Genomic DNA, 13,124 nt, shown 5'->3' on the forward strand with positions numbered 1-13,124 from the left:
GGCTGCATGGGTACTTTCAGGACAGAGGCTGGACACCCTGGTCAGCTGTTGGGAGGTGTGGTGGTTCTGGCTGGTTGGTATCTTTCTGCACGTTGAAGACTGCAAGCCCTGACAGTCCCATCTCTGCCAGAGTTTCTAAGGCGCTTGAATTTTCTCTTTGTATTTCTAGAGGCCAAGCATTTTGGGTCTCTGGCTTAGAGTAGGATCTTTGACACCTTTGAGGCCTGCTAGGCTTCTGGTTCCATGGCGGGAAACTTGGCTGAAGTCCCAAACCCATGGTTGAAGTCCTTGCGCCCTGTAGGCAACCTGCCATGGGGCTGAGAGTCTAGCCGTGATTAAAACTGGGACTTGGCTCCAGCTCTGCCTCCAGTATGGCTGGTTCCACCAGTTTGGAGCCTGAAACCAAGGCATAAATCTGTGAGATTAAAACTAGGAAATGTGAAATGATGCTTTCCAACAGTAACAAAAATGTCCAGAAGTTTATGGTCTCCTCTAATGTATAAAATGGTATAGTTTTCCTGGGGAATTCTCCCCGGGAAGGACTCGCTCATTTGTACTTAAGACGGGCCAGTCTGAGTGCTTAGACAAATGGGTGGGTGATCTGTGCCATATGAACATACCTAGATCGATCACTTTTTCCAAAAATGTATTCCAAGGGTCTTCAAACTTGAAGTCTGCCAAAACAGGGGTAAGGCATTGCATGTGCTGTTTTCTTGATCTCTCTGTTCCTCAGTTTTGTTAGGCAGCAGCCTGCAGTACTAATCAGAAGCGAAGCCGCTAAACAGTGGAGGCACCTCTGTTTTGATTTGTAGTGGACTCTTGTCTTGTAGATTTGTTTCTTAATAGACTTCTACTTTTTCATGTTCATGTCACTTGTGTCCCTTGCTCCCTCTTTCCCCTGAAGCCTTGCTAAAGCATGTTACTCTGGTACTGCAATGCCTTGGCTATTTCTCGTTACCTCCATCACAAAGGGCTGTGCTGTTCTGTTTGTGCTTATAATGTACCCAGATGGTGAATAGAATGAGTGACCACCAAGCTCATTTTCACTTGTGGGGTCAGACCTTTCTCTGCTAAATAACACAAGTGTTCCCAGCTGCTGTGCAGCTGCAGGGAGTCTGCTTTCCTTCACAGGCATTAAAAACCCTTTAATCAGTGTTTGTTGTTTGTCAGCAGTGGTGTTGAGGTGTGGAGAAAAAGAACAGATATGCTTTGTTGGCAAAGTTAACTTCATTCTGACCTCTTATCTTTCCTTTTTCTTTTCAAGTCTGAAGAGGCAGAAAGTAGTTTGGGAAGTGGTTTCTGCAAGCACCTGTGTAAATGTATTTGCTGAAGGAGGAGGTTTATGTCCTTACACAGATACAACATTTGACATAAAAGGATGCTCTGAGAGCTGCATTGAACTGGAAGCTCTTTAGGGCAGGGACTCAAACTGACTGGTGTAGGAGCTGTGCAGGCTCCCTTAATGTAGGCAAATGCTATGAAAATACAAATACTGTTGTCTAATACTAGTGTTACTTATGCTTATTTTAGTATTGAGTCTACATTCAAGGGATCCCATTTGCAATCCAGTCAATTTTAACATTTCCCTCGAAAACAGATTGTTCCTGATAATTTTTGTGGGGTTTTTTTTGTGGGATTTTGCGTTTATTTGTGTGTGTGGGTTGTGTGTGGGTTTTTTGTTGTTGTTTTTAGTTCTGCTTTTAGTAGTTCTTCTGTCGTGGAGGAAAAGGGAGGAGAGAAAAGAACTGATAAGCCAGTGACACTATCTCCAGTCCCATTTGTTTTGGATGTAGTCTGTTCTGAAACAAATGGGAACACAGATATCCAGAAGAGGCTTTGAGAAATCTCAGAGCTAAGATAATTATTTCCCTCTTCTTTCTAGATGAAGCTTGGAAACCTGCTGGTGCTGCACATGTTTGCAGGGTTACTTTTTCCCTGAGTCCAGATCTGTTCACGTTGTGTGTCTGTGTGTACAGCACCAAGCGCTGCTCTGTGAGTTGATTCTGTGGTTTGCAAAGCCTGTTTGTGTGAGTGTCCTGAAGCTGTTAGGACATCAAGCTTTGCTTTGAGCTTCAAGGGTCATGATAGGACATTTGGTGTTAAAGGCAGGATACTTTCTCTTGCTACCCTTCCCCTGAAGGGACCAGAGAATCATGTTACTGCCTCGGAGGGTTGGTAGCTGGGCGTCAGGGCACCTGGTGCACATTGCTCAGAGCCCTCTGCCTGGCTCAGCAGTATCTCCTGCAGTGACCGAGGTGCTCTTTTGGAGCAGGGCTGTGCTTCTTGGAAAAGGGATGCCTGCTTGCTCGAAGTGGGGATAAAGAACTGGGAACAACTTAAGAATTGTAGTTGTAGCTGTTAAAATGATAGATTCGAGTGCTCTCCCCATGGGCAGACACTTATTTCAACATTCATCCAGTGTTTTTCTTCTTCAAGTGGCTGAGGCTGCTTACAAGGGAGGGCAGTTGTCATGCTCTCGGATGGGCAAAATGCTAGAAACAAAACTCTCTGTGCTGGGCAGGAGGGGATGGACACTCCAAACAGCTAGTATGTTAAATGTTTCTGGATAGTCTGTGTTGATGACCACTTCTGTAGCATGAACGCTTACCAGCTAGAAACAGGACAAAGAACCACCATTTTTACTACCTGAAAGCTGGCAGGGCTGTTGAGCAAAGGCAAGGGCTCTGAGCTACAGTGGAGCAGGTGTCCTACTGTAAGAGGGAATTTTTGAAGCCCTTCAGTAATATCTCCAGGAGATCCAGCCTTTCTGGCAGTGCTGTCTGATCACATGAGAAGGACCCTGATCAGACAGGCGTAATCCTGGATCCTTCTGGAAATTAATGCAGACTTTTACAATTATAATCTAGCCGAACAAAACAAGCACCATCTTGTGCAACTACGTAAACCATAAACTTTTTTGGCAAGGCAGGTGTGGCATCTTCAGTGTCTGGAAAGCACCTAACATGCTGTGTGGGCTCCCTACTGTAATCCAAATTACAAATGCTAAAAAGGCTTTGATTTTTTTTTTTTTATAAGGTGGTTCTTGGCTTAATTTGGATAGGCAAGAACTTCATAGACTGCATTGGGGCACTCTGCATGTTTCCTCAGGCCCTCATAATTAATCAATGCCGAGCTGTTCTTCTCCATCCCTCTGCGAGGAGGCACCGGAGGAAAGCTGTTCCATAGCTTTAGGCTTAGCTCATTTGTCAGCCCTGAGAAGGACTTTCTATTCTTCAGAGATGCCCTTTCTGGAAGGAGGGGCGTTCCTGGCCTGCAAGGGCCCTCTGTACTAAGTATTTTGGTACAGGCTGCAGAAGGCTTAGGTGAGTTTTCATGATACAAGCTGAGTTTTCAATAAGTTCATCATATGGTTTGGTGCTGGGAACTGGTATTCTAGCTTTTTTTTGGTGCACCTCTGGATAACTCTGATCTGTGGAACTTGGCTTCTGACACAAGGAATTTGCAAAAAGTTTCATGCCAGTAGCTCAAGCCCTCAAAGTTGTGATAAATGGCAGATGCATGTGTTCCTTCTAAATCAGAATGACTTCTGTGTTTAACTGAATATTTAATAGCTGTATGTGCACCATACTGTGCTACCAGGCAGCTCTGCTTTTAAAGTCTGTTTATACAGACAGCTGAAAAGCCTTGCCAGTCTTTCAGGATCTCTGACACGCTGGGAGGGAGCTTCAGCATCTTCAGTCTGCTGCTTTTTGCTGTATGTTTACAGTCACTGGTGATCTTTGCACCTCGGGGCCCACAGAAAGACATTACTGTAGCCAGAGCAATTCCAAGCTAACTTGTGATAGTCCAACCCCTGACAAGAACTGGGCAAAAATCTGGTCCAGCTTTACAGTGTTTTTATAGTCTAGTCCAGGTCTCTATAAACCACTTAAAATTGCCTTCAGTTTTAAATTTTCCAATTTCCCATTTGGAACAGGTGTTGTCAGGTTATAGAAAGTGTTGCAGAAAAGGAACAAAAACATTTTAAAATCTCTGTGCTGTTACAGATTTTGGCAAGTCTCTGACAGATGAGATTTTAAAAAAAAGTTTGCCCCACCCAAATTAAAACAAGTGCAGACGTTGCTTACTTTTCGCAGCTGTCATGTTTAAATAGGGTTTTTAGTAATGCATGAGTCTTCAAAAGATCCAGCAGTACAGAGCTAATATGTTTTTATATGAAAATATGCAACTTCTCAATTGTTTTTAATCTCATTTAATTGGGGAGAGAAAGGGGGTGAAAAATTTTTTTTAAATGTCAAAAAACAAATTTCAGAGATGCATGTTCCTAGAGTGGTTAAAAACCAACCCAAACTAGGCTTCAGGCAATGTTTTTTTTCAACAGCTTTAACCTCAAAGCATAGAGCAGACAGCTTTGTAGGCAACTGTAACACCAAGGTGATTATGGCAATGACTCACACTTCCCTGTAAGGCATCCAGCTATCAACACACTTGGAGAGCCGTGGCTTTGTGCGCGCAGGCAGGGTGTCAGTCAGTGCCCACTTGCCAGCCAGCTCTGAACTGCGAGCTCATAACTGCTTTGACAGCAAGCTGGGATATTGGAGTATTAGAGAGCAACTCTGGTCCCCCCCGGGCTTGCGAGAGGCTTAAGAGATGGGAGCTTGGGAAGGGGAAGTGCAAGGCAGGTTTAACTTCCCTTTTCTTTGCTTAGTCCTCATGGGACTTGTTTCAAGAGTCCTCTGAAATCTTCCTGTGAGCAGGTGGTTGCATTTGGATAATGGTTAAAGGTCTAACTGACTAACTGCTAAGCAGGGTAGCTTGGGAAATGAAAAGGGCTGCTACTATCATATCATGGTGAAACTCTTCCAGTTATGGAAAGAGGATGGGCAGTCGGGGTCCTCAGGAAGACAGTATGAACTTGGGAAAGAGACCTGGGTATCCCTATAGGCAGCTCAGAGTACAGCTCAGTAAACTGCCAGATGTTGGGATTTGCAGGGAACAACCGGACAGAAAATGGGGACCCATTCATGTGCATTATCTCCAAAAGATAAGGCAGAAGCCATGCTGTCTTCAGAGGAGGGACATAGCAGTGATCGTGGTATGGAGGACGTCTTCTGGGCAAGGAATTGGGAGGCTAGGTTTGTTCACATTTTCTGACAAGAAAGGAGTGCCATGTTTGTACAAAACGGGCTGCATCTGAACTGAACGCTCGGGAAGAAGAGGTATTCAGAAAGATGACAAATTCAAACTTCTGAAAGGAAATAGCTTTTCACATAGTGTGCAGTTAGACTGTGGGATGCATGGAATGCAATTGCCAGCTGGGCAGGATTTCATTGGGAAGGAACAAAACGTGGCTTTGGGACTGTGCAGGTATGCTGTTGCAGGTGTATCCACAGATGACATTAGTGCTTTAAAAAAAACCAAATAACTGGTGATATAAAGCTGGCCACATCCATGGTTCAACTACCAAGGCCAATCTTGATAGGTTACTTGTGTTCCTCCGACCTCGGTGATAAGTTTCTTGCACCTCTGACTAAAATTGTCTAGTACCAGATACTGTTTGTAGCAGGGCGCTGGGCAAGCTGGGCTGTTGTGACTCAGTGTTGCCCTTCCCGTGTGGGTTGTGTTTGGCTTTGCACATCTTATGTTTTCAGAGGTGAGGCAGAGTGAGTAATGTTTCCGTTCTATTAAAGAAAATGGAATGGCAAAGACCCTTAATTTTTTTTTAAAGATGTACGTGTTTCATTTGAAGTTCCCTTCAGGCAAAGTCAGCTTTGGTAGGCAGCTTAAACTGCATTATAGACCATATTGCTATTGTCATAAAACCAAAATACACTGTGCTCTGTTTTGGGAAACCAAACCAAACAATTTTTTTTCTCCCTCCCTCCTTTTTTCACTTCCTTCAGTTTTTAATAAGCGACCGTGACAGAGACCCTCAGTGTAACCTGCATTGCTCCAGGTCCCAGTCCAAACCCCTGTGTGCCTCTGACGGCAGAACGTACGAGTCAATGTGTGACTACCAGAGAGCCAAATGCCGGGAGTCAAGTCTGAGCGTGACACACCGCGGCCGGTGCAAAGGTAGGTAGATTTCAAATGCCTTTGAGGGGAGGAATTGGGAGTCCTACCTCCTAAGAAACTGTATTCTTAGACCCTTGAGTTTAGTACCATGCTCTGTGAGTAATCTGATTGAAATTGTGCATTCATGTGAGCATGGGTATCTGAGTCTGCGTTTAGGTCAAATTATCAATGAAAGAAGGCAAAGGAGCCAGAGATATCACTGAAAAAGGGCCAAAATATGTGTCTGCAGAGCAGAAGGAGCTGGCCCAATGGAAATGCAAAATCAAATCCTGAAAGAAGATATCTTCCTTGCTCACACAAATAGTTTGCTTCTGCAGTGAAGTGAAAAATCAAGTTGAGTGCATTTTCTGAGAGCACAATTGACTCAGAGGGCAGATGGCACAGATGTTTTTAGCAATTGGTTAAAGTGACAGGAGAAACTCATTAAAATCTCTGTGGAAGGATAAATAGACATATGTTTAAGCCTGACTTTTGTTTATGAAGGCTTTTTTAATATTATAAAAATGTATTTTTGTCAGAATTACTTGTTCTAAAATGGAAATCCCTTTTCAATGTATTGATAAACTTTATAGTGTATGTGAATTATGAGCATGACCTCAAATATTGCTCTCTTTTAAGCAGTTTCTCATTAGAAAAAAGCTTACTTGTATGATTTTTTTTTTTTTCCCCTCGCCACTGCTGGGTTGCTTTATGGTAGCTTCTCTCCCATAGCATAGAAAAAGGCCTTTGAATCATGCTGCTTTCTGAGTATTGGAAACCCAGAAGCTTTCTTCCCAGGGCCCAAGAAGCAGTTGGACTGTTCTTCCAAGTGATGCATTTTTGAGTATCACAATAAGAAGTGGTAGGGTGGGAGTCCTGCTTTTGCTTTCATCACTTGAGCGGAGTGGCTTAGATAAGCAACTTCATGGCTGATACTGGCATATAAACTGTCACTGTTCAGTCACGTAAAACATGGGATCTGAAATGTGGTACATCCATATGCAAAAGTGTCTGTTTCTGGAGGTGGAGAAAATGTTGATTGCAGAACTACACAGCCTAATGTATATTGTGATTGCAAAGAGTCCCAAAGAAGTAACTAAGGACTTTTTTTGTCTTAAGCACAGGTAAAGTATACTTTCCTTTCTGCTCTCTCAGACACAACTGAAATGTTTAGCTGAAACTACTCACGTTCTCCTTTCCTTTTTCCTTTTACCCTGTGATACTCTACAGTACCTAATAACCTGCTAGTGTTTGACAACTGCAAGTCTTGCTTTTAACCCACTAACACTCCCATGAATCCCTAGGAAGTAGGAATATTCTTTTAACTATCACATTCAAATTTAACCTTGCTGGTAATTTCCACGTGTGCTGCTATTGAAAGGTATTTTCTTTTTCCAGTCGCATTAGGAATATGACTTCTAGTTGTGCATAAAGATCACTGTTCTTGGCAACTACAGACAGCTGCGAGACAGGTGTGCCTAGCTACGGGTGGTTGGCCAGGTCTGTATCCTGTACTCGCACAAAGGAAGGTATCACCAGCAGTGTTCGAGCACCTTCTACTGCTGCAGTAGGGCACCAGGTTTACCCTGAACAGCCGTCATTCCTTCTGCATGACAGAGATGCTCTTCAGAGGAACTCCTATAGAACTGGAAGGGATCCCATGGGCCATCGAGCCCAGTCACATGCAATTGTGATAGATACCGTATCCAAGAACTTATCCTTATGAAATGAGCAATTCTAACTTGTGCCTCCTTCTCTGAGGGGGGGGGGGAAAGCCCAGGTAACTAAAATAAGGAAAAGAGGAAGTAAATTGTGGACAGCAAGGCATAGTTCTGCACCCCAGATTACCAGAGGTTTCCAATGTCATATGCCGATAACTTGAACTGTGCTTGTGCCAAGGCAAGCAGAATGGTTTCCTTAGTGAGCACAGAACCTTTTTGATTCAGCTTAGCTCTCTGCTCTCTCTCAAGAAGCTAAGGACCTTAAAAGATGAAATCTTGCCAGCCCTTTAGGAACTATACCTCTTATTCAGCTCTTGTTCCTTGCTAGCTTCCTCATGTGCTTTTCAATGAAATTCCTTCAGTGCTAAATTATCTGAACTCCCTCCGAACCCTCACTCACACATCACAAAGGGTTAAAAGTCAGGAGTAGCTTAAAGTGATCAAACTATGGCATCCATGACAAATGGAGCCTCGTTGATGAGATTCCAGAGAATATTTCCAGATGGCGTAGCTGTGCGTAAAATACACAGCCAAGCACTCCTACCTGGATCTTTTGTCAGCAGGCATCTTAAGATCTGATATCAACTAAGAGTTCTGCCTCAAAACTTTGCAGGGATGAAGGACAAATACTTGTTACATGAGTCTTGGCAAGCTGTCAAGATTAAGCAGTGATTGTTAGGGTGTATTGGATATCTGTGGCTTAAAACACATTTAAGTCCTATGTTAACTGGTTGGTTTCTAGGAACTTGCTTGGCCTATTTAATTAAAAAAAAAAAAGAAAAAAGGGGGTGGGAATGTTCTAAAACCTTCCCTTTAGATTTATAATGGTTGGTTTTGAAAGTCTGCTGATATAGAGCTTGTTCTTAGATCACAAATCACTGTGTAGAATGAACCTGTCTGTAAGTTACTTCTGGGAATTGTAACAGGGCTCTTCAGCCCATCTCCTGGGACACCTGGATAAACACAACTTTTGGCTAATGTGCTGGAAAGGAAGGTCTCCTTCTGAATGGTGATGGGTTGTTTGAGGGTAATCTTTCTCCTCTACCTACTGTTCTCGTTGGACAGGAGATGATATTTTGAAATCACACTTTTTTTTTTTAGTCCACTTGCTAGATCCATGTGTTTTGTCTTTGAACTTTCTTATTCTTAGTCAAGGGAGAATAAAGTGGGTCTCTCCTTGGCAGCAGTTAGTCAATAAAATCTGAAATGGGACTTTCAATCACTTTGCAAATTTAAGCGTGTTTTTAGGTATGCTCCAATTAAGTTAGGGAACTCTGGACTAGAAATGGTATGTGGGTATCAAAGAAGGAGCAAAGCATGCCAGCACGAAAGGAAAGAGGTTGGAGATTGCAGATGTAGGACTTGTCAGAAATGAAGTGGAAAACAATGGGGAGAGTGGAGAATGATTGACACCCTGTGGGCCAGATTGCCATGTTTTTGTAGTTTGCTTAGGTTCCATTTTTGCCTGTTTTATGCAAAGACACAGATCATTGGCTGCAGTAAATGTGTATGAATCTGCTGACTTCGGTGTAGCTGAACTGCTTCATGTCTGGTGGGGACCTGGCCTGTATGTGAGACAGTTACTTAATGGAACTAGAAATAGTTCAAAAGCTGCTTGGATCAATTTTTGCCCTTTGAGCTTTTGATAAAAACAAAGGAGAATTAAAAAGCTAGATTTTTGTGGTTGCAGCATATAGATTTGCTGCTAGTGTTATATGGATGCCTGGAGACTTTTTATTTTGTATTATTAGGATAGCTTGGGTCTTTGTACCATGATATTGTGTGGTGTCAAAACTGCCTCTGCCTGTTGAAGAGAGGATGCTGGAATTCTTGGGGCCTATTCAGGAGTGCACTGTGTGTATTATGAGGGACACGGTGGTCTCATTTGAATAAACTGTTCATGGATAAGATCAACCATGGTAACTAGCCAATTTCATTGCACAATCCAAAATTATGTGCACCTGCATTCTGCAGATTAGACCACAGATGTCAAAAACATCACTTGTAGTTCACAATCTCCTAGTTGCCAGCTACCAACTCGAGAATGAATTTTCTTTAAAAAGCAGCTGTCTGAGCTGCAGTAGATCTGTCCTAAGTTTGAAGATATTTAAAGTCAAATTATTAACCAACTCTTCTTTTAAAAAAGTCATCCTGTTTTGGTTTTTCACCTTATGTAAGGGAGGGGAGAAGGTCCTATTTAGTCTGTCTGGACTGTGAAACTGGAATGCATTAATGCCATTCTGTTTTATAAGCTTGGCGTTTGATACTCCAGAGAACATTTTTAAGAAGAGGGAAGAAAAAGTGCTGAAACACTCAGGTAAACAATCAAAATGCAGAATAGGGTATATGAATCTACATCATAACCATCAGGCTTTAGTGAAATTTGTAATGCATCTTATTTGGGGTGAGCTATTTGGCAGCTACTTTTTAACACTTGGCACTTATGTAATATTTTACATTTTCTAATTAACAAAGCAAAAATAGCAAGGTGAAGTCATCCCAGTGAAATCACATGTTGATGCAAACATTATAAAAATACCAGCCTGTGGAGTGAGGAAGAGAAGGATTGACAGTCCTTTTAAAAACAAACTGGTAAATGTTGATATTAAAGGCACTGTTTTTACTGGAACTGAACTGTGAAACGACAGACAAAAAAGATAGCGATATGCACACACCTCTCCAGCCAGCATGGTATATAGGTGGTTGTTCCAAGTCAAGGCTTTAAAAGGACTGACATGACCTTTGGAAATCGATGAGGGAGGATGGGAGAAGTAATTAGGGCTGAGTGTTCATGAACAGGAGAAAAATTGTCTGTCTCCTCTGCACTTCATCAGCAATTTGTGAAGAGATATCACTTGAGCCACGGGTTGAATTGCAAAAGAGGGTGCTGCAACAACGATGAGCTCTTAAACGCTGTGGTGTAGTGGTGTGCTATGCAGTGGTGTGCTATGCAGTGTGGTCTACTGGGTGGTAGTAGAGAGTTCAATCTACAAAGGCCAGTTAAAATTGCCAGGAGGGACATAGTCACCTCAGCAGTAACATGTTTATATTATCATCTTCTTACAGTAAGGGCTTGATTGTGTGCACGTTTGTCTGCTCGTTAGACAAATTGGACAAAGCTCTGAGTTAGTCTCCCTTCTGCCTGGACTCCTAAAGTATTTGTACTACAGGGGATACCACAAAATGTGGTGAAGCATCCAGTTTCAGTCATGTAGTTGTGAGTGTGCCAGCACTAAAGTAGATGCTATGTGGAAAAGCTTTACGTTTCTGTTTTATGTTCGGGAGGCGAACCAGATATGCTTGTCTGCAGTCCGGTATCCTCAGATGGAAAGACTAGAAAACACACTTTCATTTGTGAATCTGTGCTTTGATTGTCACGTGAGAAATTCGCAACTCTTTTTATTTCCTTATACGTGCAGTTCTGCATAATCTATGCTGATTTTTTTTGCTACTTAGTTGTCTCCTGTGAAGCAGAACTTGAAGGTGTTTTTAGTCAGACAGCTAGCTATAAAACAGAAGGTGCAGCTACACCATCTGGTTTTGTAATAATGTCCTATGTCATGCCAAGCAAGATTAGACTCTTAAGCTTGAATAGGAGATCTGCAGGTGATAGTTAGGTGTTCCAGTTAACAGCATTGCCAGTGCTTCCTTTTCAGCTGAAAGAATGAGCATGTGTTGGAAGGGTCAGTACTGGTGGCAGGACTGTCCTCCAGTGGAGGTGTGCAAGCAAGGTCTGATCATCTGGTCACTTTGGCAAGCAGGGGGGAAAAAAGGAAATTCCAGCTTAGAGGTTATGTCATGGCTAATTAGAGAAAAAACCCACCTGCTTCTCTAAATTCAGTCTAAATTTTATTCAAGAAAGTCTTTTCATTCTGTGAGTAACAATCTTGCTCTTTATACAAGCTCATAATAGGTCCACCTGAGGTCAAAGCTCCATGTGCTAAGGGTATTGTGCCAACACCCCACAAAGTAGAGTCTAAAGATGAGAGTGATGTAGGATCATGAAGAGACACAAGGTCATAGGGAGGTGAGGTGACCGACTTGTAGTCACTCAGTGGGTCAGTGGCAGAGTTGATATAGGCACTCTTGCTTTGTAACCCAGTGCCTAAGCTACAGGCATCTGTGCTGAATGCTATTGCTCTGAATAATGACTTTTTCCAAAGAGAAGGGTTTGATTTCCGTAATTTCAGATGACTTGTGAAATCCTTCTGGGGGAGTAATGTGATATGTTTAAAATGAAACTGTGTTGGCAAACCGGAAACAGTCTCTTGAGTCATCAGTTGTGTAAATAAAGTACTCAGCTTGAAAGCTTTGGTTTATGTCTCTATCAAAACTATTTACAGCATTGTCATTGGTTTCTGCACCTAGATATGGTTAGATGGAAATCGCTTCTATTGCCATGCAATGTGAATTCAGCTGATCTGAGAATCCAGACTGGCTTTCTAATTCAGTGCTGGTATTAGTGATTCCATTGTCGAAGTTCATGTGATCTGTGAAGCAGAATATGGGATCTTCAGGGATCCAGTGGAATTTTTTTGTTAACCAATGTGATTTCTGTGCCTGGTAGAATGGGGATTCAACCTTGATCACTCTCTGTGGTGCTACTGAAAGATTCTGATGATTAGATTTTGCAGTTTCTGCCCTGAAAATCTTTCAGTCAGTGGATTCATGGGAAAAGGAAGAAGGTGCACACTGACACAGGTGACTCTGTGTCAGAGTCCCATGGAAACAGATGTTTGCTGTTTTTCTTCTCTTTCTAGACTGAACAGCAGTACTGTTAGACATCATGTTTTTAAATGTAAACACTGAGTCAATCTGTATCTCTGCAGGGCAGAACTCTCCTCTTTGACCCATCAGTCATCAGTGTTAGGCTTATCTGGGTCTACGGTCTGTAAGAGTGAGGTGGACCTCGAAGGGGTTAAGGTTATGCTACATGCTGCCATCATCTGAAGTAAGTGCAGAGCTGAGATCTTAACCCCTTCAAGCTCTGCTTGCAGAGCAATGTTTTTTCTAGGCAGCAAAGTGAGTAACTGATATGAGAAGGTATAATGCACACCTGGCTCTGAGCACTGGGACTAGATGTAGAAGCTGGGTTTCAGGAAAGCACAGGCAATGGCATATCTACCTTATCTGAACCACACAAAGGTGGAAATTGAGGTGGCTGGGTGGTTATTTTAGCATCTTACTGGGAGAGTTGCTCAGAGAAGAAGCTTTGCTGGGGCCATCCCTTCTTCCATATTGCTCACTTGTGGGCCTGAATTACTTGGCTTATACTCAGCCATCCAGTTTCAGACTGTTAATATTAACACAAACACAACTCCCTTTGGGAAGGCCTTTCACTGTGTGGACATTGTGCTCCAGCACTTGTTGGAAGAAGCTTCCAGAGCC

At 42.7% G+C, this 13,124-nt stretch overlaps 1 protein-coding gene across 2 annotated transcripts in view; it reads left to right on the plus strand.

Annotated features, from left to right (window-relative positions):
- Nucleotides 1–13,124, plus strand: part of SMOC1 (SPARC related modular calcium binding 1) — a 133,622-nt gene that overhangs the window by 38,458 nt on the left and 82,040 nt on the right. For both annotated transcript variants that reach the window (XM_075151954.1, XM_075151955.1), the window contains exon 2: nucleotides 5,865–6,036. In XM_075151954.1, the coding sequence (XP_075008055.1) occupies nucleotides 5,865–6,036 (172 nt within the window). The remainder of the gene's footprint in view (nucleotides 1–5,864; nucleotides 6,037–13,124) is intronic.

The sequence above is a fragment of the Calonectris borealis genome, chromosome 5, assembly GCF_964195595.1.
Source record: "Calonectris borealis chromosome 5, bCalBor7.hap1.2, whole genome shotgun sequence".
Classification (NCBI taxonomy): Eukaryota; Metazoa; Chordata; class Aves; order Procellariiformes; family Procellariidae; genus Calonectris; species Calonectris borealis.